Source organism: Aspergillus homomorphus, assembly GCF_003184865.1.
Source record: "Aspergillus homomorphus CBS 101889 unplaced genomic scaffold BO97scaffold_34, whole genome shotgun sequence".
NCBI classification, from domain to species: domain Eukaryota; kingdom Fungi; phylum Ascomycota; class Eurotiomycetes; order Eurotiales; family Aspergillaceae; genus Aspergillus; species Aspergillus homomorphus.
The window spans coordinates 190578-212378 of record NW_020291920.1 but is presented as its reverse complement, the minus strand read 5'-3'; the positions used below and the strand labels follow the sequence as shown (position 1 = coordinate 212378).

Sequence of the window (21801 nt, the reverse complement as noted above, 5' to 3'; positions counted from 1 at the left end):
TTAGAGCACAAGCTGATAACAATGCCGATCACGTGAGACCGCGTAACGGACAGCTTGCGTAATTAACCCCGGGGTAAACCAACGACTCCGTCGACAATCCAGAAGCTCTCTCACTCTTTCCCTTTATCCACGTCACGTCTTTTACGCCAATTGACATCCAATCGAGAGAGAAAGCCAGTCTGTCAGAGAGAGCGAAGAAAAGAAAAAAAAAAAAAAAGACAAATCAATCATGCCTTCCAAACGCAACGCCGCTACCTCGACCGCAGGCCCCGTCCCCGCGCCCTCACCACCCACTATACCCTCATCTTCAGCATCACCGTCCAACACCACTATCACCACTCCTTCCGCCTCCCTCTCCTCCGGCCCCAAGACCCTCACCACCAACTCTTCCGTTCTCGACATCGCCCAGACCGTGTGGCAGCAATACCTCGCCACGACGCCCCAGCGCACGCTTCTCCTGGATGCATTCATGGGCTTTCTGGTCCTTGTCGGCGGCGTGCAATTCCTCTACTGTGTTCTGGCGGGCAATTACGTGAGTCCCCTTTCCCCTTCGCGGTGATAACCTCTTCCTGTAACTCGATTCCTACGGTGTTCAATTGGGAATTCACCTCGGTGTCTCCCACTACAACCTCTTGATTTCCCTTCGTTCCAATGCTCTATACGCATCCATCACATAAATCAATGAGGCTAACCCCTGTTCTCCTTCGGGAATAATATAGCCATTCAACGCCTTCCTGAGCGGCTTCTCAGCTGCTGTGGGCCAGTTCGTGCTGACGGCTAGCTTGCGCATGCAGACTTCTTCGGCTTCCGGGTCGGAGGTCGCCTCGTCGGCTGGCGGGAAGACGGGGAAGGGGAAGGGTGCTGCTGCGGCTGCTGCGACTTCTGGGAAGGAGACGGGGAGTGGGATCTCGCATGAGAGGTGAGTTGTCTCTTTTCTGTTTACGTGGTTTGTTTAGTGGTGGTGCGGGGATTCGCTTTTGGATTTTGATTTGGATATTCGGATAACTGACTGGTTTTGTTTGTGCTGGGGTCTAGGGCGTTCGCGGATTATATCTTCGGGAGTCTGATTTTGCATTTCTTCTGTATTAACTTTATTAACTGAGGGGGATACTCTGGGCTGGGCTGGATTGTGTGGTATGGTGGTGGTGGCGGAGGTGAGTCGTGGTCTCTGGGGGCGGATTGAGGAGTTGGCGGACCGGAGTGGGACATAGGCCTGTCGTTTCAGGGGCTGGGGCTGGCTGTCTTCGGTGGTGGTTTGGACGGAGGTTCATGTCCCTGGTGGATTGATGCTCTATGCCGTTTGGTGGCCTTAACTGGTCTGGTCTGCTCCTGGTTCGCGAGGCTCTTGTAGGACTACCGGGAACGAAAGCATGGGGTGCCGATTATATTTGTTATACTTCCAGCTTTGAGGCATCGAATATCAAAATCATTTCATGACAGCTAGTCTATGACCTGTCGTGTAGGCGGCATTCAATCATACCATGTAAGAGCCTGCCTGGCGACGTTTGAACCGGCTTCGTGGACTATATTGCCAAACAAGCTCCATGCTTTATAAATGTTTGCATAAAATCGGGGTATACCTCTATAATGTACTGTACATACATACATATAATCAAAACGCCCTTCCAGGCCTCCTTTTCACCTGTGGCTTCTTCACCACACTTCCTCCACCACTACCACCACCTCCTCCTCCGGCCCCGTTACGTGCAGAGCTGGAGGCAGTCACGCCTCCAACCCGACGAGCTGTCGCAGCCGGCCGGCGGACCACGGAGCTGCCCACCTCGATCTCCTGCCTCCGTCGCGACGGATCATTGCGCTCCTGTTCCCGTTGCTTTTCCGCGGCGGCCCGTTCCCGGTCCGCGGCCATCTGCGTTTCGATCTCCATGCGCCGGTTAAATTCCTGCTCGGTGACGCGGCGCTCCCGCTGGGAATAGCCCTTTTCTTTGACGGAGTAGAAGACGCCTCCGAGTTCGGCGAGCCACTGCATAGGATTTTGAGTTAGTTTTCTGACGATGTTGGTTACGGGGAAAATGTGGATGAAGAATGTGACTTACGTGTGGGTCGACGGCCGTCACGGTGGACATGTACTCCTTGCTGGTCAGGATCAATTCATGGTACACGACGTACTCGGGTACATAGCCCAGCCCGTACAGTGCACTCGTCGGGTGCAGCTGCATGCTCACGCTGGTCCTAAGATTCAGGAACTCGCCGATGCCCTTGACGCGCGCGGCCTGGTGGTAAAAGCCGGAGCAGATGCACTTGCGGATGACGTCCCAGTCGGTTCCGCAGCTGACGAGCGGCATCTTCTGCACCGTCATGATGTCGTGCAGCTGGTCGCGGACCTCGCGGGCGCGCCGGAGGGCCTTGGCGTGCAGGAAATGGCGCGTACACCAGCCGTCCGAGTAGCCGTTGGCTTTCCACTGGGTGTAAACGTGGAGAAGCGTGAGGTGGTCGGACTCCGGGACGAAGAATTTCTCGCGCGCGGCGTCGGATTCCTCCTGACGCTCTTTGGGGCGGTAGAATACGCTGGGCACGGAGAGCATGGAGACGATGCTGAGCATCTCCTCGCTGCAGCCGTAGTCCTCGGAGGCTTTGATCAGCAGTTTGGCGAGGGGAGGGTCCATGGGGAATGGCGTCATCCGACGACCGAGATGAGTCAGGTCACCCAGGTTGTCTAGGGCTCCGAGGGACCAGAGCTCGAAGAGCGATGTGGTGATGGTTTCTTGAGGGGGTGGGTCCATGAAGTCGAAATCGAGAAGATCCTTGACGCCAAGGGACTTGAGAAGCAGGACGGTGTTGGAAAGACTGGTGCGCTGGATTTCTGGGATTGTCTGTAGATAGAGCTCGTTCTTGTAGGCGACCTCCGTGTATAATCGATATGCTTTGCCAGGCCCTGTCCGTCCTGCACGTCCCGAGCGCTGGTTGGCGTTGGCCTGGGAAATTGGTGTGATCTGGAGAGTATCCATACCCATCCGAGGGTTGTATACTTTCAACTTCGAATAACCTGAATCCACCACGAACATGATTCCATCCACCGTCAAACTAGTTTCAGCGATGTTGGTGGCAACAATCACCTTGCGTACGCCGTTCTCGGCCCGCTCGAAGATCTTTGCCTGCTGCTCCGCGGGCATCTGACTGTATATGGGCAGGATGCTGAGCTTGGGTGGGTCGTTCAGTAACTTTAGCCGTTCGTCCACTAAGTCGCACGTAGCCTCAATATCTTCCTGACCCGTCATGAAAACAAGGATGTCACCCGGTCCCTGCGACACGTGAATGGCCAAGACCTGCTTGACCGCACTATCAACGTAGTCTTCACACGGGGTACGCGAAAAGTGGACGTCAACAGGGAATGTCCGTCCAGGTATGATGAATTCAGGAGCGCCGCCGTAGAACCGAGAAAATCGGTCGGCGTTCATGGTAGCCGAGGTGACAATCAATTTGAGATCCCTGCGCCGAGCCAGCACCTTTTTCAGGAGCCCCATGAGGACATCGGTGTTCAGCGCTCTTTCGTGCGCCTCGTCCATGATAATGCAGGAGTATTTGTCGAGATCCTGCTGGACCAAGGATTCTCGTAGTAAAACGCCATCGGTCATATATTTGATGACTGTCTTGTTGCTCGTGCAGTCCTCAAATCGAATCGCGTATCCAACTTCATCACCCAAGTCCACCTCCATCTCCTCGCTTACTCGTTTGGCAACACTCATAGCAGCCACTCGACGAGGCTGCGTACACCCGATCATTCCGAACTTGGAATAACCGTCTTCGTGCAGGAATTGCGTCAGCTGGGTTGTTTTACCAGACCCGGTTTCACCAACCACAACCACTACCTGATTATCGCGGATCACCCGCAGCAAATCCTCTCGCACAGCGAACGCAGGCAGGAATTCTCTTTGCTCACGGAGCGTTTTGCTCTTGCTAAACGAACTTTGACCTCCTTCGTCCTTCTTCAGATGCTTAGCAAACTTGTTCCCGCTCTTGTAGGCCTCCTCCACGGGCACAGCGACTGCACTATCACCCTCGTCCTCCTTGACACCCATCAGGTTCCCTAGCGCTGTGCCCGCCATCGTCGTCGCCTCCTGCGCTTGTTTCTGCCGTTCCCGCTGCTGGCGTCTTTCGCGTACAACCTTGCTTCCCTTGCGACTGAAGACGGCCATATCGCTCTGCGGATCCCGGACAGCGGAGATGGGCTCCAGCTGTTTGGTGAAGATCGTGCGGCCATCGAGGAAAGGTGGACGGAGGTCGTGGACTAGCAGGTGAACTCGAGTTCCTTCTTCGTCTTCGGGCATGAAGTCGCCATCGAAGTCTCGTCTCTGAGCGACACCGGACGTGAGCATCCGGTTGGTTTCCCAGTTGTCAATGTCCTTGCGCTTCGCGTCGCGCAACGGACCCGGCCGGTTGGAGCTTTTCAGCCTCTTGGCTGGAGGCATGTCGTCTGGTGCCATTTGAATCGTCAATGAGTAGCTTCTCAGGGAGCAAGCCAGTAAGTGATGCAAGATAACAAGTTAGTGAGACTCTGCGAGGAAGGGCCACAGCTGGTTGCTTGAGCCCTCCTGGCGATAAGTTGGAATAGGTTCGGAGGCGGAATCAATCGATTATCGGGCGATATCACCATGCAAACCCTGCAAACAGGGTAGCCAGGCACGTGATCGTCATACACATCAGCTTAATGGCACAGTGTTGGCGACTGCTTTAGGAATCAGCAATATCAGTCTCAGTGAGGACTCTTGTACAGTAGACTGCATTCGAATAATGACTCCCCTTGGTTTAAGGTAGCACGTGGCAGTGCGGTGGGTGGATCCGGACTCAGCGTTGGCTTGTTTCTCTCTCGCCGGGTCCGCCGCCGATATCAACCAACGCCCCGCATCGCAACTCCAGCTTTGCAACTACGCTGCGTTCATCGAATACCGACAAAATGGCCAGTCAAGCGCAGATCAGCCCGAAAAAGCAGCAGGGTATGCCTCGATAAGCTCTTCTTCCAGTCATGAAAAACGAAGTCCAAGCCTCCGTGCTGACCCTTCGCAGAGCTCCAGCTCCAGTACTCAAATTACAAGAACACCCTGCAACAATTGGCGCAGAAGATCGGCGACATTGAGCAGGAGGCAGAGGAGCACAAGTAACCCTTCCTTTCCCCGTACTTGGTCCGTTATTTTGAGCATCGGCCACTGACGTCAAAACTCTCGCTTTAGACTTGTTATCGAGACCCTCGAGCCTCTTCCCAAGGATAGAAAATGTTTCCGCATGGTCAACGGAGTTCTGGTTGAGCGGACGGTCGAAGATGTTCTGCCCTCCCTTAAGACAAACTCCGATGGGCTCAAACAGGTTTTGGATGAGCTCCTGAAGCAATACAAGTCCAAGCAGTCAGATCTTGATAACTGGAAGGTCCGTCACTTGCCATCACTACCATGAGAAAACCCTCGCTCTGACCTAGACTGCCCCCTTAACAGAAGAAGAACAACATTCAAGTCGTACAACCATAGGATACCATAAATTGGCAATTACCACGGTTCATTAATTACCCTTTCACACTTTCCTTGGTGCTATCTTCGGAGGATTCAACCAGAGAGCAGAGCAGGAGCGGCGTTACTTGGAGTCCAAAAAACCTCATTACAGAGCCTCAGTTTGTTACCAACTTGACAATACCATGGCCTGAACCATCGTGTCTCATAGCATCTGCCAGGGCAGTATACTGCCGGGTTCCCTCGCTCCAGACAAGGACATTGTGGCAGGTAAACATAAACTACTGCTATGTCGCAGGACGGTCGAGGCCTTGGACGCACTCATGCCTGATCGCTAGGCCTAGCTCGTGGGAGAATTTCACACCAGGCCATCAAGTTGGAGCCTATTGTGCTGACTTCAAGGCTTTGGCTGTGCTTGGCAGCAAATAGTGTACAATACAGCTTCCGTGCCTTTTCATCTTGACTTGATTGAGGACGTTGTCCTTTCAGTGTACATCTATGTCCGCCAATATGTTCTTTCACCCGCTTCATCGACAACACGAAAATGTCGGTATTTACTGATCAATTCCCGAGAATGCTTATGCCCCTAAGACATGGTGTGGCTCGGGTGAGTTGGCGAGTTGGCCATGTGGAACAAGGCGTCTGAAGTAAGCATCTGTTGTACTCGTCTGCAGTTGGCCGGATCGAGGCCGGATCACGACGGCTGCACGAATGTACAAATGCTCCTGAGTTCATCTGTTTAGAAAGACTTCTCTGGGAATTTCTTACTGGCTGCTTCATATCAGCCTTGGAGTAGATCTGGGACTATCCCAATGCATGTGCGTGTGACGTTCAATGATTAGCGAGCTCTCGGCCAACTTTGTTCGAGAGTCGAAATTCGAGACTGAATCGCGAATCCTTGCCCTTGGGAGCGAGCAGCTTGGGTAGAAGCCACATAGATCATATGTTGTAGATAGCGGCAAGACGGGTGGATGCCCTCATCCACCCCTCCGTAGATTGGGCTGCAGAGTGGAGCCTCTGTGACTTTTGTGATCGGTACCTTTTCAACAGTAAAACAGAAGCAGGGGGCTTGATCTTAAGCAGGGCTTGGCAAATGTGATGGGACGGAGTGATGCATAACAGTACGTGCTTCCCATCGACGGTGCGTCAGATTGTCAAGGAATGGTGTTGATGCCTGACGCCATACACGGCCCGTCAGTCTTCATAGGGCACATAATGACATAAGAGACTGATACACTTTGGCTAACTAACACGAATTCTGAAACAAAGGGTTTGCGAGGGAGTCTGATGGCCCCTTGCTGAGGAAGATTTGGCAGGCCCACTCCTAAGTGAGGTTGATTGGAGTATTTGGAGTATCAGTGTTGGGAGTATGTATAGAGATAAGTATTCGACGAGCATTCCCGCACGTGCAAAAGCCGTGAGATCAAGCCCTAAAAAAGTCTTGAAGACTCTACCAGTGCCAGTATCTAATGTAGGGAGGACATGTAAGAGTAATAACCTTTTTGTGGGTACAATTGACATGTTCTGATGGTATGTCTTGGAGATCGAACGAAGATAAAGCGGATGGCCAAGAGATCCGGGGACGATGACGAATATCACGTGCATTACCGTACCGATACATCTCCCTCCTCCGCTGTCTGCAGTGTTATGCGGGCTCTAGTCCAGAACAGAAGATGATATGACGATACGGCGTCCGAGAATTGTCATGGAAGTCCTAAGGCCATCGACGAGCGTTGGTTGTTCTTTCCCACCGCGGCTCATCGACACTCGACTTCCTTCTCCTCACTCTCTCAATCTCGCTCTCTCTCTCTCTGTCTCTCTCTCTCTTCCTTCTCATCCTCTCGCTCGATCTGGGACACTGAGCGCAGCCAAGCCAGACATCGCTTTCTATTCCACCTCAACTTTTCGGTTAATTGTCATCTGTTGAACCCTCTGTGGGAGCAGCATCTGTCCATTGCATACCGCGTCGTAATCTCATTGGCGCTTGGGGATATTCATCGCGACAGCCAGGGACTTCTGGTTCGCCAATTGAGAGCTGCGCGCATCGCGGCCGTCTCCAGTCAGACCTCCCCAACCCCCCTGGTACATGTCATTGACTAGCCGGTAAGCCAATACCTACTACATGCCCCCTCCCATCCTCAACGCCCTCCTTTCTTGCATTTCAGTCCAATCGCTGTCGCGCTTTTGCTCGCTTTTCCTGTTAGTATCTTGTCGCCCAGCTGCGCAACGTGCCACTGCCACTCCCCAATTCTGTCTGACCCACGGTTACTTCCGTGTTGTATCACCCGCGTCACATTCCGCCCTTTCGACCTTCTCAGATCTCTCCCGCGTCCGTGAATATGCGTGCCGCAAGACACTGGAGTTTCGCTGACGTTACTGCTTTTTCCAGTTTGACTATTCTAAACACCATTCAGACAGCATTATTTTTGGAAGTCCCAAAGCGGACCTTCTCCAATCATAGCAAATAAACCCAGGAACAACTGTGTATGTTTCCAGATCCTGCCGCAAACTTGCCCTTACTACACCGGCCCTCGAATCAGAGCGCCCCATTCATCTCGTTTGCGACCTATCTACAACCAGCGACCATAATAAAGCAATAACAAACAGGGTCAGCTACCGGACCGTGTCTCGTCATCAAAGCCGACTAATAGATCCTATCAGGCTGTGCTCCGATCGTTAAGGCACACCACCGCAGAAGCAGTGCCAATCCCCCACACGCGTTGTCACAGTCATCCTTCTCCGTTCAGGCTGTTGTGAAGCGAATCGCTGCCCAGCCAGGCACACCTCCACTACCCTTGGCGCGGCTGTATCATAGCGTCCAAGATCGAGAATCCACCTCGCCCTGTACGCAGCTCTGACGTGGTTTGCCAACAGAGCAATTAGAGACAGCCCTCCCGTTCTAAATCCAGTATCTCTGCACGTTTCTCCGACAGCTAAAAATCATGTCGTCGACCTCCCCCTCGAAGGAACCGGAGGTGGAACCGGAAGTTCAATCGGGTGAAGACCAGGAACAAATGGACAAAGACCAACAGGACTCCCAGGCGCAGGGTCAGGGAGAGTTCGAGGTGAAGGAGCAGGACAGATGGCTACCAATTGCAAATGGTTAGTTGCGTTCCCTTGCAGCTTGTCGCTTCGTCCTGATTTGTGCGTACCTTACGTTCACCTGCTGGTCAACCGCTCTCTGCCCTACTATGATTGCCCATGCCTCTCCACCGCCTAGGAGGCTGATTCGGTCACTTGTCACCCATTCATGCTATCCTCTCCATCTAACCGCCGTCGTCTGCTTTGCGTTTGATCTCCACGAGTCTTTCGGTTCACATCCCTATTTGTCGTCTATCATAGCTACCAATTCTTCCGATTGGGTAGGCTTGTCCGGAACTTGCTATGGCATGCTGGGCGTTTCAGGCCTTCCGAATCCAAACCACCTCTGTTGTTGCCATCATCACTTGCTTGTATGAATACTAACAATGGCTGTGAAGTGGCTCGCATCATGAAACTAGCTCTACCTGAAAATGCGAAGATCGCAAAGGAAGCCAAAGAGTGTATGCAGGAATGTGTGAGCGAATTCATCTCGTTTATCACCAGCGAAGGTCAGTACAATCAATTCCATCTCCATACAAGCACTCAAGACTAACTGCCGAGCCACTCCATAGCCTCGGACAAATGCCAGCAGGAGAAGCGTAAGACCGTCAACGGAGAGGACATTCTATTCGCCATGACCTCACTTGGGTTCGAAAACTACGCAGAGGCGCTCAAGATCTACCTATCGAAATATCGCGAGGTAAGACTTGTGCAACGCATCTTACCAACTTGCCTTCGCCCTAACCGGCGATAGCGTGCTTACCTTGGAGAGCAATGCTGATCTTACCCCTGCAGACCCAATCCGCAAGGGGAGAACATCAAAACCGTCCGACAAGCAGTGGGTACAACACCGGTGGGCCCGTAGGGGGCCCTCCCGGCGGCGCTCCATCCGGACGTCCAGTTGCACCGACGGGTCCGGGGGCATTCCCTGATAACACGGATGCTGCCAATAGTATCATCAATCCAAGCTTGGACCCCTCCGAGCAGGAAACTGCCGCCTATGGCTACCCTCCCATGGTCGGCCAGGCTCACAATGGCACCGGCGGTGACTCCTACTAGAGTAAAACCCGTGCGTGCCTGAGGATCATCCAACTAACGCAGTGCAATCACGATTCTTCTGAAGGATTCGAGTATCCCCCGTCGAATCTACACTTGGTCTCCACTGCACAAAGGGGCCAGCAACTGGTTTCACTGTGTATCCGGCCCTAGGGGCTTCTGGTAACATGCATGGTCTTACTACAAGCGTTTCGAATGCACTTCCGAATGTCACTCTCTTACTGCGCAGCGTCTTCAAATGGCGCAGCTCAACCTACTCTTGAGTTAACCACTTACTTACAGAGCTTGTGACGGACTGAAATGCATTTCAGTTAGTAATTCGGCAGATCCCAGGTTTCAGTTTATGGGCGGCGCACTGCTTTTATGGTTCTCTGTTTTGTGTCTTCTTGGCTACGTCAGCCACACATTCTCTGTTCTTCCCATTTCTCCTCAGGCACATGCAATGCCTAGCTACTGCTGTTTCCCCGCTCTGGTCCTCCGGCTTTCCTCGGTTTTTCTTCGGAAGTTCACCCTTCCCCTCGGCATGTGTAAAAGAGGTCTATCTTGCATGACCCGGTCGGGCGGTCATGCCGATTCCGTGGATTTGGAACCATTTGTAACTATCTGTTTATGTCGAGTGGCTCGTCTTACGTCTTATATCCATCTGCCATTATTAGCTTTTTTTTTGGTTTTTTGCATGGGCACATGCAGTCGAACGGTTGGGACTAGGGTTGACAAATAGAATAAGAATCGGACTTCGTTGTCCTCTAGTGCTTTGCGAATTGATGAGTAGATTGAGACGAAGTCTTGCATGCGAATGTTCTATCAACTTGATTTTGTAGGAAGCTATGTAAGATATATGTCATAAACTCGCATTAGTACTCTGCCATGATCAATGGTGCTAAACATCCCTGTGAAAGCCGAAACAAGACAGTAGGAAAGTCGTCATTTCATTATTATTGGCGCACAGTGCATGATCCGACATTGAGAGCAATCCCACCAGAGATGTTGAGTTGCTTCAATATAGATGATCGAGGTCATGTCGGAAGCACTACGAGGCGAAAATCACGGCATTATTAACCATGCATCCAACCTCCGTCGTGCAAGAGGTCCGACAAGGGTGTTTCTTGCCAGTATATCTGACGCCACTCATCTTCTAGTTCAGGGAGGCCTTCCATGGCCATCGGAAGAACAGGTTGATCCAGATCGGCGAAAGAAAACAGCTGCCGCCAATCAAGGGTGTCGCGGGGCGCATCCATGGTTTCTGCCGGTGTTATGTTACTGGATGACATCCAATGGTCAATTGTGTGGTTCTGTTGAAGGCCTGCGGACACCGTGGTGGTTGGGGCATGCGTTGAGTCTGGCGTCGGGACTTCGTAAGGCATAGTTTGGTCCTCCTGCTGTTGTGGGGTTTGTGTATCTATCGTATTTGTGGTAGAGTCTGAGGCTGAAGAATTGGCCACATTCTTTCCCTGTTCTTGCGCGTTTCTAAAGCCACGGGGTCTCTCGCTCGTGGCCAAGCGAAGATCTTCCTGAAGACGCTTGGAATCTTCGAACAATCGTAAGATGGTAGTGGCATGAGACCAGTACCCTGCTAATTCGCGAAGTGAATAGGAAGCAGAGTCAAATCGACGAAGGGCATTGATCGCCAAGACCGGATTTGAAAACCGAAGCTCTACTCGCACTTGTATCATTGCCGTGAAGAGAGTATGGACGGCAGAATACCACAGAATCTTCAAGCGATCATTGAGGCGGAGTTCCTCGAAGATCGAGGCTATAACCCCTGCAGCTGCACTGCAAATTTCAGCATCATGTGGACCGTAGTCGTCTGAATATGCAGATGCTTTTGGATGAGGTCGATGCAGTAAAATGAGAAAATTGTTATAGGTCAAGTGAAGCATGGCAGACCAAGGATCCATGTCAGATGCCCGCAGCCGTAGCTTGTCAGGAAGTTTCAGAGACCAATTCGCTAGGCTCTCATCGGCTTCTTGCAGAACCGCTTTGCGACGCTCTGGGCTGACTCTTAGTCCAAACCGATTGCGGACAATACTGGAGATCATTGTGCAGAGTCCTGAGAAATGAATAACAAAGTCGGTCTGAACTCCAGGTCCACATCCTTGAAAATCTGAAAGTGTTAACGAGGATACATCTGAATCCTCGAGGTTGCTAGAAATGATAGTCAGTCAAAATTATTAGAGAGAAAAAATATGGACCACCTACATAGCTTGCGGGCGTCCGTATGAAAGAGAGACCATGACATCGAATTGGACCAAAATATGCCAGAGTCTCCTCCACATACGGCGGTCCCGCGGAACAAAGCGGCTTGAAACAGGATTTCGATGCATTCCAAGTCCCGTTGCAATCCTAGCAGCTACGCCAACCCAGTAATGAGCATTGGCTGAGACATCGTCATCAGCGCTATCGGAAAACCAAGTCATGAGCAAAGCGGCCTGGATCATGATGTCTCGGTTTCGCTCGATGCGACTATCGAATAGCCACTTCGCTCGGCGGAAAAAGATCTCCTTCAGGACGTCACGTTCGGCTTTTGCCCGAGCCACGTGGGCTCCGACTAAGAGAATCCCCTGTAACAGCAGAATTGGCGGTGGATCCGTAGGGTCCCGGTTCCGATACTGTGTCATGAAGAGATCTTCATCGATGATGGGATATCCTGGGTTCACGTGGTCAAAATATGCCTGGACCAGCTCATCGGCTAAAGCCGGTTCGGGGAGTGTAAGGGCGTCCATTAAAAGTTGATCATGACCTGTCCTCAATTGTCGACGAGGAATCTCGTTTCCGGCAAAGTGATATACGTCGTCAACCTCGTTTCGCTGCTGACGGATCAAGAAGGACATGTTGGACAGTTCATGACCGACATAGATTGCTCGTACACCTCGACGGATTTCTCGACTCCCCGACTCTTCTTCGTCGATGAGTTTCACTAATCGTCTGTCCAAGTCCGAATGAGAGTCCTGCTCTATGGAAAGCTCTGATCCTGTTGGACGGTTGTAGGTCTGAGCATCGGACGTTGGGGAGGATTGGTGGTGCTGAGATTGAGAATTAACATTATCACCACTCGCATGATGGAGTAAGCGGACATTTGCGAGGGTAGTGGCTGCTGCAAAGTCCGGCTGAACATTGCGGAGGGTAGTTGTGAATGCGTTCAATGGAGCAGTGAAAGTAGCAGGACTCGACGACTTGTGTGTAGTTTCGGAGGCCGGTGGACGGCAGCGGATGGGTACGGGGTTCAGAATTGAGCGTGCAGCTAAGCGTTTCTTTTTCTCGTGGATGCGACAGTCGGACTTCCCCGCCGAACGGCAATTGGAGCAAGGCAACCCGACAAGCCGAGCATCGCAGCGCACTTTACGTCGATGGCAGTGAATGCAGGCAGCAGAGCCTATTGTAGACATCGATGAGGATCAAAAGGTCGAAAAGATCACGCAATGGCTCTAGAATGGAAGCATAGTTACCTGACTTGCGCTTAGTCACGCCATTCCCGGTGGGTGGATGGCTGTTATGCGCTGCGGAGGACATAGCCGAAGCATCGATATAGATGCCAGGTCCGGAGACTCGTTAGTTTGTCATGCATAATCAGTGGGACGTAATCTTGAGGTTAGGTCAAAACATGGTCCAGTCCGAAACAAGACAGAACCGTGTCAAGAGACCAATGACAGAAGAACAAGAACAGGATCAGAATGAGAGATAGAGAGACGGGGAGAAGAAGTGGGGAGGAAAAGAGGACGAAGAAGAAGACGACAACAAGATGAAGGGGAAAGGATAGATAATGTGGGGCAGGACCGAGGAGGGAAGGAAGAACGGGTCTGGGGGAAAGCAGTCACGTGGCAGTGCGGAGAAATCCCCGCCCTCCAACGTGGCTGTTGATGTGGCTTCTAGAATGTTACAAAGAATGTTGAATTGACTCTGGAGAGTTTACGATGAGGCCTACTGCCGTCTCAAGAAGCGTACCTATTTGTATGTATAGAGGGTAAAGGAACCTCTCCCTTGTCATTATCATTCATTGGTCAGAAAAGACAAGAAAGATGACACTCTCTCCCGGTGACTGTGGAAGGAACAAACCGATCCACTCGGTTATCAGCCAGCCCTATCGACTGGGTGTGACTGGTCAGCTCGAACCGAGCCTTATCAGGTCGATCCTGCGCTTAACAAATGCTTCATCTGACGAAAGGGAATAAGACCATTGAAACAACAAATACCCAAGACACAGAGTGGAAACAATTCAATCAGTATGTTCAATAATGGTCTCGCTCCACCTATGTACTGTACATTCTTTAGCCTCTGAAGGGTTCTAACCGTAGACAAAACGTTTCCAGTTGTCTGCGAACTGCTGAACACCTTGTTCCAAGGACAAACCACGAAGCTCGCAAATTTGGCGGCTGATCTGCTCCAACAAGTCGTCCATCTGCGGTCCAGCGGTGTGCAAATCGCTTTCAATCAGAATTCGATCATCAGGTAAACTCTTGATAACATCGATCACCTTCTGAGACGAAGGGTTGCTGAAGTTGATAACTGCGGAAAAGGAGAAGTAGACGTCGGATGGATTAGACGGGTGTAGAAATTGCTTCAATGGGTCCACAGGTCCCGAATAAGAATGCATGCAAATCCGTGGCGGGAACGGTAGTGGCTGTTTTTTGGTTTTGGATGCTTCCTTCTGCTCCTGGTCGTCTTCAGCATCGCTCTCCGCATTCATATCCGATTCCTCCTGCTGACGACGCTTCTGTCGGCGCGATACCTGTTGCTTTTCGTGGCCAGACCAAAGTTTCTTAAACAAATCGAAAACTGCCCCATGTGCTTGAACACTGTGCACAGAGACCGGTCGCCCTAGCTCCCCGGCCAGACGCAGCTGTGCTTCGAGAACGACCTTCTGGTGGCTCAGCTGAACTCGATGGGGGGAGAGAGTCCTGCCTTCGCGCGAACCGGGCGTCACTTGCTCGTCCCGCTTCTCCTGGTCATCTGGCGTCCATGCGTTAGGTAGTCGAAACGCGCGATCTAGGCCCACTTCACCCACAAGGGAGTTGGGACAGGTTTGCAATCGAGAACGAGTTTCTGCGATAAGCTGCGAAAGCGGCTTGGGGTTCGGTAAGGATGCGATAAAAGCATCTTCAGGTGCCGGCGTAAGGGCTTTCTTGTAGTGTTGTGTCTTCCTATCACTGAGCGAGAGATCCTTTTGATCGGAAGATTCTGTCATATCGTCGATGATCTGGTGCGAGAACCATGGATGCCAACCAAAGCATGGCAGCACAAGTCCCGGCCTTGTGCCTTGCGAGGTGTTTTCATCCTTGCTCAAGGATAGAGCAGTTTCGAGCACTAAGTCCTGGTCCTCTCCGCGAGTGGCCATGACTGTCAAGGTCGTCGCTTTCATTTGTGGGATGGATGCAATGGACGACATGGTATCGGTGGGATGGCAATGGGCGTCATAGACCCCCAAATGCCATGGAAATTCGACATTTTGCTTCTGATCAGACATGTGGACGATATGGGTGATACGGTGGCAACTGATGAACCGAACGACGAAGATAGAAAAAGAACTCAGAAGTGATGGCGCTATTTACAGTGGAAGTTGAAGAAGTTCTCGTTGCAGTGACGTAACAAGAATTGGTGTAATTCGAACATCACCAAGTGCTGCCATATCACTATCTACGATAACTATGTCTAGTATCTTATTAGTCAACCTCCTTTCTTCTTTTCTTTCCTTCTGACATGCAACGCGGGAATCTATACCTTTTATCAACTTCGATGTTGTGACGAGTTCTGAGCAAGCCAAACATTGATGCCTGATAGATGTGAGGTGTCGAGTGTTCTGCCTGGGGCCGCCGGCATCACATGCACTTCTCCGCATTCCGGGAGATTCAGCTTTCCCCAAGTAGAAGTTCAACAGCAGATCATTCATCCACTCTCGCTTCAACCTCTGCCTCTTTCCATGCAACGGTCAAACCTATCTGTTATATTTGCCGTTCACTCAGATGGTGGTGGAAGGTCGCTTTCGACCCGACCTCTGATCTAGTACCAGCCTCTATGTAGCCCACGTCGACCACCCATCTCCACCCACATCGAGCACAACTAGCACTGCCTCTACCGTCTTCATGTCCGTCTCTATATCCGGTCTACTCACGCTACTATTGTTGGCCATTATCTCAATACCCCTGGTGATAACCGCCTGGATCACAATCAGCCTCTCGCTGCTGGCTCTAATATTCAGGCTACTCATCGTCTACCTGGAACTATGCTTCGCCATCATCGCCAACTTCTTCGTCATCCGGACAGCGACTAACATCTCATTGTTGAACCTCTCTGCATCCGAGCCCTCAACACCAGCAGCGATCACCCCGAAAAGACTCTCCGTAGACCATGGGGCCACCAAGCCGCTCCCCACAGTGATATCCCAGCACCATAGCCATCACCTGGCACACTCTCTGTCCCGCGCTCAAAACAAACGTCCCAGCTACGTCACCCGGACCAACAGCGCCTCCACCTCCACCTCCTCCGACCAACAAGGCGGTGGTAGTCCGACTCGCATCCAGAGAGAATCCAACGGCCATGGCCACCCCGGCGCCCACCACCTTCCCTCCCCGGCCCCGGGCCTTCTCAGCCTCATCAGCGGCGACTCGGGCCGGGACTTCGAAGGACTCGGCGGCTGGCGCTCACCATCAAGTACCGCCAGGTACGCAGGTCATCTCTCGGGCACGGCGTCGCCCTCGCCCAACGGCACTATCAGGGAGGACAGCAACAATAACAACAACAATGACTGCGGCGAGGACGACACCGACGGCGACGACGAGCGAGCCTGGCTGTCCATTAACCAGCGCCTCGAGCTCCCCTCGCAACCACTGACCCTTCGCAGCAACAGCAGCTGTACCTCGGAGCTCTTCGATCCCTCGTCGTCCCCAATTTTCTGGCGACAGCGACGCCCATCGCAAGAGTATCCGCATGCCCACCGACAACGCCACCACCACCGCTCCGCAACCACATCCTCTCTCCAAGCGTCCAAGCCCTCCACCAGCTCCCTATCCTTATCTCTATCCAGCCGACCTGATCCTGGGTCCACAGAACCCCGCAGTCTCAGGGCTGCTCTCTCCCCATCATCCTCGATCCAGCAGCTACCCCCCACATTCACGGAGCCAGTTCCCGGAGATGGGGCGGCTCGCACCCCCATGACGGTGATGAACGGGCACTCGTCGGGTGCTTCAGCAGCATCAGCAGTGGTCGACGGGCCTCCGGGTGGTGGCGGTGGAGGAGGAGGCTACTTCAACGCAAAACCCGTCAGCAGGGCCAGTTCCAGCGCATCCACCACCCCGAACCTCGAAGGAGGCCAGTCGCCCAGGCCTCCAGGGAAGTCGATGGTGCATTACACGACGGGCCTACGCTATCGCCGCAGAAGTATATCCGGACCGAACTCAGGAATTCAATTCCTGAGGTCGTAGTGGCACGCGGCTTGATTTAGTAGTGTGTGTGTGTGCGTGCGCATGTTTCCACCCACGATGACTTTCTCCAAATGGCTGGCGACCCGTGTTTTATAAATGCTATTCAGGCGATATCCATGAATCTTGAATCAACATTTCACAGGTCGGCGGGTAACATGCACTTCATGATGAAACGAGTATACGAGTTAACGAATCTTTTTATGAGTGTTTTCGATCCGCCAAACAGAAACCAAATCTGACTTGAAAAGAAAAGTGTTCTTCTTCTCATTATCCTACCTTGAGATCATAGACATTGTGTAATGTGGTAGTATATATAGTATATGAACGGGCACAGCAAACATCAACAACGCTTCCGGCAAGAAAACAAGACAAAACTCCCCGCTACAATGGAGAGAGAAAAACAACCACAACACCCTTGAAAGAATGCCGCGTGGCTGCTCCCACCAGAAAAAGATTGACGTAGAAAGCTGGAAAGAGCGAGAGACGACTCGGCTTGAACCCTTACTCTTTCCTCGCCCGTTCCTTGCGTTCGACCTCTTCCATCTCAGCCAAGACCACCCGGTTGAACTCCTCCCACCCATCGAGGTAGATGTGGTGCCCGGAGCGCTTGATGATCACCACCTTGGCGGAACCGTTGTCCGCGGCGCGCTCTTCCGGCGTCGCGTCTTTAAGGATACGCTCCTTCTCTTCGTCTAACTTGGCTTTGGCGGCGATGCCGCCTTTCACGTCCATCCAGTCGTGGTCGCCGTACATGAATACCACGGGGAGGCCGTTTTCGCGCTTGGCTGACGGAGGTTGTTGTTGTTGTTGTTGTTGTGGTGATGAGGAAGAGGGGGCCAGGGATTCGGATGTTGTTGTCTTGACGGAGTCCAGCAGAGTGGAGGTGGGGGAGGGGTTTTGTTCGATGTACTGCCGCCCGACGCCCTGGATGCGACGGATCAGCGGGCTGCGAGCGAAGGCACCGGGCGCCAGGATATAGGAGAGGGCGTATTCGCCGCTGCCGCGGAGGCTGAAAATCGAGTAAGAGTAGTCGTGCAACGCCTTGGCTTCGTCTGCTGGTAGATGCGAGAAGCGGCGAGATGTCCATCCGGACACCAGGCGCGGACCTAGAGGTCCCGCCCACCGTACGAGACTGAAGGGCGAGATGTTGGCATCCCAGAGGTAGGCGAACCACTTAGGGACCATGCGGCGAGGGGGGCGATCTGGAGAATCGGTGGGGGCACCCCTGAGGAGGATGTTGTTGTCTCCTTTCTGAATTTCCCCAGGCGCGACCGAGGAGGCTGATTCGGCGATGGCGCGTTGATTTTGCGTGAGCTCATTCGACACGGTGGACGACTTAGGCATCTCTGCATTTACCGCATAGGGATCTTCGGGGATGCCCACGGGAGAGGCGAGGATCAATTTATTGAGACGGCCGGGGTACTTGAGAGCGTATGCCACTGCCATGTAGCCTCCAAGGCTGTGCCCCATGAGAGTGAAGCGGTCAATCTTGCGCTTCACGCGCCATTCTTCTAAGGCGTCCACAAACCACGCCTCTGCTTCTTTGATGGCCTCTTCACGCTCCTTGGCTTTGATGCGGAATGGTGGGCGTGTACTGCGGCCCATGCCTAGTAAATCCAGCGCGTGAAGCTGCCAGCCTTTCAGTCGGCTGAGTGGTTCGAAATTCTTATAGAAGAATCCCAGACCGGCTCCATAGCCATGAACCATAACCAGGTGTTGGTCCACCTCCTCACCCACGCGCTCCACAGAAAACTCATTCAAGGCCCGGTTCTTGCCGCTGAGTTCCACCATGCTTGATCGCCATCGTCGCGGGCCATACGGGTCGTTGGTGGAATTGATCGTGACATCGCCCTCTTCGCTATGATCCGCGGATTGGAGACTCCCTGATCCGCCGTTGGGGAGTGTGCTAGTCTTTCCGGTTTGGAGGTGTGTCGGGGGTTGATGTTGCATATAAGGTAGGTAGGAAAGGACTTTGTGCTCGGTGGTGGCAGCCGGTAATGATGCCCACTGCAGAAATCAAATTCTGTTTCAGTGACCCTGGTCACAAATATATGCACTAAGGCCACTTTCATTGCTGCAATCAGAAACCTACCCATTGGCTGAAGCCCTCCCGGTAGCCCAAAGGAAACCAGCCGGAGGGTGATGGGGTTGCGCTCGCTCCGAGAGCAGCGTGGGGAGTGCCGTCCCTTCGTTGGGAACCGGACTCCTTGTACTCGTTTTTCGACGAGTCGATTTGTTCAGACGCCATAGTGGATGTCGATCTCCCGGGTGTGACGGGGGCAGTTGAGGAGGAATTACGAGGGGAATTGCGGGGAGTCCAGGATCGCAATGTGGAGGCCTGGAGGGGAAGGCAAGAGAGTCGCGCGGTATACACCTTGTCGCACGGAGGGACGGAGTGACAGAGGAATTTGCTCTGTCACTCGCGGGTATATGCCAGGATGAAGTAGAAGACGGAGCTTGCCAGAGATATAGGTAAATTGGCCAGGGGGCGGTTGATGACAGGTGGAGGAAAAGAACGGAAATGGTTGAGGCGACGCCAAAGACCGATAATTCCGACTCGGATGGAGTTAAGCAGTTCTATTCCGTAGCAGGCTGGATAGAGGCTGTGCAGGCTTGGACAAAGGTGCGAGATCTGCTATAACTGTTTGATTGTACACTCGTCATGAACTGAAAGAAGCGCGTGAAAGCAATTCAGCTGGACTGCATGGAGAAAGAAAGTTGTTGAAGATGGAGAAAGATGGAGCAGGTTGTGGTGGAGCCTCAACGGCCAACAATTTGGCGGATGACGATTGATTGACTGATTGATCGCTTGGTTGCTTGGAATCTGCGCGCTCGTCCGCTTCCCACTCTTCCTCCCCAGCCATCTTCCCTATACCACGCCTAAGTTGACCCTCTTGTTCCTGTTCATGCGATGAGATAAAGCAGGGCCGCAAAGGCCTTCCTAATTTCTTGTTTTTGGCCCTTCTCCAGTTCATCTTGTTCGGGCGGCTAAGTCTCTAGAGGGAACTGTACAAAAGTACTTGCTGTACTTCTCAAGGGATCCTCCGATTTCCCTGCTCCACTTGCTCGTTCTTCTCTTCTTAGCAAAGGGTGCTTCGCGAGGACGCCATGGCTTCTGCCAGCCTCGACCAGCTGGTCAAAGGCTCGCCTACGACACAATCGTCCGAGTCGTCGACCACTACAGCCCCATTCAATGGTTCTCCGACTTCCGATCCCTCTTCCCCGCCACGCCCAGCCACGCCCGACGCATACTCGAACCTGCCTTCGTCTCCACCCCAAATATACCTTAATCTCCTCATTCTCGAAAGCTCCCTGCGAGCTCAATATCTAGCCTTGCGCGAGCGTCGAAGACAGAACACCTTTTTCCTGCTATTGCTGGCCATCTGGATCATCTATTTCGCTTACGCGCTCTTCCTCCGTCCCCGCGAAGATGGCCGCGGGGTGGGCGGATCGGTCTATTGGGTGGTAGAGATGGGCGAGAAAGTCGCTCTACTCGGAGGCGTGGTCACAGCACTGCTGGTCTGGGGCACGGGACAATGGGAGCGTGGAGTGCGGTGGCCGCGGCGCTGGCTCGCCGTGGCCAACCGTGGCCTCCGCACCATGAATACCAAGATCGTCGTCATACGAGGCCCTTGGTGGCAAGAGCTGCTCTCCTATATCTCCTTCCTCTTTCCATTCACGGATCCCTTCTCCCCCTCACCCGTCGGGGATTTCCACTACATCGAGCGTCCCGTGTCCGATAAACGCGGTAGTCGGCAGCACTACCAGCAATATTATGGCCACGACACAGAATCAGGTCTTGTACAGGAAGATCTAAGTCCGGGAGGGGACTACATTCGACTGCTTCTTCTCCCGAAATCATTTTCCCCGGAGTTCCGCGAGAATTGGGACGATTACCGCACTGAGTTCTGGGAGAAAGAGAACGAGCGTCGCGCGCAGTTGCGCCAAAAGCTGCTCCAGAAGGAGCGCCAGCTTGCTCAGCAGGACCGCAGCTGGTTCTGGTGGATTGGATCCGGGTGGAAGGCCTCGCAGCGTCGCCGACTGGCCGCCGCGACCCTCGGCCGATCCGGAGAAACCGGGCCCCAACACCACCGCCACCATCACCACTCCAGCATCTCCTCCAAACACAGTCTCGAGCCCAGATCACCCGCGCGGAAGGGTACCCGCTCCGAATCGCACTCGCGGACCCCCTCCCGGAGCACCACCCCCGTGGACACGGACGAGCGGCCGCCATCACGATCGTCGATCAGCGGCCGCCCTCGCAGGGGCAGCACCAGCCCAATCGCGAACCTGGATCATGCGCATCACCTACAGCAGCAGCAACAGCAGCGCAAGAAGAAAGGCACCAAGTCCATGTCACGCGGTCTCTCGCCATTGACACAGGGTCAGATCCGAGAGGGTGTGCTGCGCACCCCGTCCTTCTCATCCGATGATTCCTCCTCCATGAAAAGCAGCACTCCGGGTGAGAGAAAATGAGCACCTTCCCCACTCCCCGAATGTAAAGAAACCCAACTCCAAAAAAAGAGAGAGGCGCCAGGCCTATTCCCCTCTTCCTTATCGAAACAACCCTGTTTCACGGGAAGGAGAAACTCCTGGCCTAAACCGCATCATATCTTGATAAATTATACCCAACCTGCGGGCCCGTTCTCTTGCCTTCCGTGTTCGAACACCGCCATAATCATTTTCCTTGTTTTGGATGTAGACATCTCTTTCTGCCCTCCATCATACTGTTCGCTTTTCTTCCTCTCTTCTATACCTTCTGTTCAGCCGCGAATCTCTGTCTTGCTCTCTCC

General features: G+C 53.0%; 8 protein-coding genes across 8 annotated transcripts; 5 read left to right on the top strand and 3 right to left on the bottom strand.

Moving 5' to 3' along the window:
* The first annotated feature begins 125 nt into the window (after positions 1-125).
* BO97DRAFT_445161 (putative oligosaccharyl transferase subunit Dad1) lies at positions 126-1438 on the top strand. The gene is made up of 3 exons (XM_025698516.1): positions 126-532; positions 720-919; positions 1036-1438. The coding sequence occupies exons 1-3, from the start codon at positions 230-232 to the stop codon at positions 1100-1102; spliced, it is 570 nt and encodes a 189-aa protein (XP_025549012.1). The 5' UTR covers positions 126-229; the 3' UTR covers positions 1103-1438.
* Positions 1439-4713: 3275 nt separating this feature from the next.
* BO97DRAFT_155608 (putative prefoldin subunit 2) lies at positions 4714-5747 on the top strand. The gene is made up of 4 exons (XM_025690194.1): positions 4714-4952; positions 5023-5113; positions 5187-5379; positions 5445-5747. The coding sequence occupies exons 1-4, from the start codon at positions 4913-4915 to the stop codon at positions 5475-5477; spliced, it is 357 nt and encodes a 118-aa protein (XP_025549011.1). The 5' UTR covers positions 4714-4912; the 3' UTR covers positions 5478-5747.
* Positions 5748-8147: 2400 nt separating this feature from the next.
* Positions 8148-9766, top strand: BO97DRAFT_155579 (nuclear transcription factor Y subunit beta). Its single transcript, XM_025690193.1, has 4 exons — positions 8148-8558; positions 8936-9046; positions 9110-9237; positions 9333-9766. Exons 1-4 carry the CDS (start codon positions 8399-8401, stop codon positions 9594-9596), a joined length of 663 nt encoding a protein of 220 aa, XP_025549010.1. The 5' UTR covers positions 8148-8398; the 3' UTR covers positions 9597-9766.
* Positions 9767-10410: 644 nt separating this feature from the next.
* Positions 10411-13323, bottom strand: BO97DRAFT_472157 (acetamidase regulatory protein). The gene is made up of 3 exons (XM_025700109.1): positions 13040-13323; positions 11793-12966; positions 10411-11738 (listed from the first exon to the last, which is right to left on the bottom strand). Exons 1-3 carry the CDS (start codon positions 13101-13103, stop codon positions 10649-10651), a joined length of 2328 nt encoding a protein of 775 aa, XP_025549009.1. The 5' UTR covers positions 13104-13323; the 3' UTR covers positions 10411-10648.
* A 361-nt stretch (positions 13324-13684) lies between these two features.
* BO97DRAFT_395514 (TatD family hydrolase) lies at positions 13685-15353 on the bottom strand. Its single transcript, XM_025694035.1, has 2 exons — positions 15309-15353; positions 13685-15239 (listed from the first exon to the last, which is right to left on the bottom strand). The coding sequence occupies exon 2, from the start codon at positions 15052-15054 to the stop codon at positions 13876-13878; it is 1179 nt and encodes a 392-aa protein (XP_025549008.1). The 5' UTR covers positions 15055-15239; positions 15309-15353; the 3' UTR covers positions 13685-13875.
* Positions 15353-17259, top strand: BO97DRAFT_155456 (uncharacterized protein). Its single transcript, XM_025690192.1, has one exon. The coding sequence runs from the start codon at positions 15671-15673 to the stop codon at positions 17006-17008; it is 1338 nt and encodes a 445-aa protein (XP_025549007.1). The 5' UTR covers positions 15353-15670; the 3' UTR covers positions 17009-17259.
* A 25-nt stretch (positions 17260-17284) lies between these two features.
* On the bottom strand, positions 17285-19705 carry BO97DRAFT_395511 (putative alpha/beta hydrolase). Its single transcript, XM_025694034.1, has 2 exons — positions 19101-19705; positions 17285-19015 (listed from the first exon to the last, which is right to left on the bottom strand). Exons 1-2 carry the CDS (start codon positions 19254-19256, stop codon positions 17510-17512), a joined length of 1662 nt encoding a protein of 553 aa, XP_025549006.1. The 5' UTR covers positions 19257-19705; the 3' UTR covers positions 17285-17509.
* A 408-nt stretch (positions 19706-20113) lies between these two features.
* Positions 20114-21445, top strand: BO97DRAFT_317217 (Spo7-like protein; the record flags this gene model as incomplete). The annotated part of the gene is made up of 1 exon (XM_025691268.1): positions 20114-21445. A coding segment is annotated over one exon (1332 nt), but the record flags the coding sequence as incomplete, so codon positions are not given.
* Between the last annotated feature and the right edge of the window lie 356 nt (positions 21446-21801).

Bases quoted from the DNA above. Each gene is read 5' to 3' on its own strand.
- BO97DRAFT_445161 (XM_025698516.1), top strand. From the start codon at position 230: ATGCCTTCCAAACGCAACGCCGCTACCTCGACCGCAGGCCCCGTCCCC. The intron at 533-719 runs GTGAGTCCCCTT...GGAATAATATAG, and splicing joins GTGTTCTGGCGGGCAATTAC to CCATTCAACGCCTTCCTGAG. The intron at 920-1,035 runs GTGAGTTGTCTC...GCTGGGGTCTAG, and splicing joins AGTGGGATCTCGCATGAGAG to GGCGTTCGCGGATTATATCT.
- BO97DRAFT_155608 (XM_025690194.1), top strand. From the start codon at position 4,913: ATGGCCAGTCAAGCGCAGATCAGCCCGAAAAAGCAGCAGG. The intron at 4,953-5,022 runs GTATGCCTCGAT...GACCCTTCGCAG, and splicing joins CAGCCCGAAAAAGCAGCAGG to AGCTCCAGCTCCAGTACTCA. The intron at 5,114-5,186 runs GTAACCCTTCCT...CTCTCGCTTTAG, and splicing joins CAGGAGGCAGAGGAGCACAA to ACTTGTTATCGAGACCCTCG.
- BO97DRAFT_155579 (XM_025690193.1), top strand. From the start codon at position 8,399: ATGTCGTCGACCTCCCCCTCGAAGGAACCGGAGGTGGAACCGGAAGTT. The intron at 9,047-9,109 runs GTCAGTACAATC...GCCACTCCATAG, and splicing joins CTCGTTTATCACCAGCGAAG to CCTCGGACAAATGCCAGCAG. The intron at 9,238-9,332 runs GTAAGACTTGTG...TTACCCCTGCAG, and splicing joins ACCTATCGAAATATCGCGAG to ACCCAATCCGCAAGGGGAGA.
- BO97DRAFT_472157 (XM_025700109.1), bottom strand. From the start codon at position 13,103: ATGTCCTCCGCAGCGCATAACAGCCATCCACCCACCGGGAATGGCGTG. The intron at 12,967-13,039 runs GTAACTATGCTT...TGTCTACAATAG, and splicing joins CGTGACTAAGCGCAAGTCAG to GCTCTGCTGCCTGCATTCAC. The intron at 11,739-11,792 runs GTAGGTGGTCCA...TATCATTTCTAG, and splicing joins TACGGACGCCCGCAAGCTAT to CAACCTCGAGGATTCAGATG.
- BO97DRAFT_395514 (XM_025694035.1), bottom strand. From the start codon at position 15,054: ATGTCTGATCAGAAGCAAAATGTCGAATTTCCATGGCATTTGGGGGTC.
- BO97DRAFT_155456 (XM_025690192.1), top strand. From the start codon at position 15,671: ATGTCCGTCTCTATATCCGGTCTACTCACGCTACTATTGTTGGCCATT.
- BO97DRAFT_395511 (XM_025694034.1), bottom strand. From the start codon at position 19,256: ATGGCGTCTGAACAAATCGACTCGTCGAAAAACGAGTACAAGGAGTCC. The intron at 19,016-19,100 runs GTAGGTTTCTGA...TGATTTCTGCAG, and splicing joins GGGAGGGCTTCAGCCAATGG to TGGGCATCATTACCGGCTGC.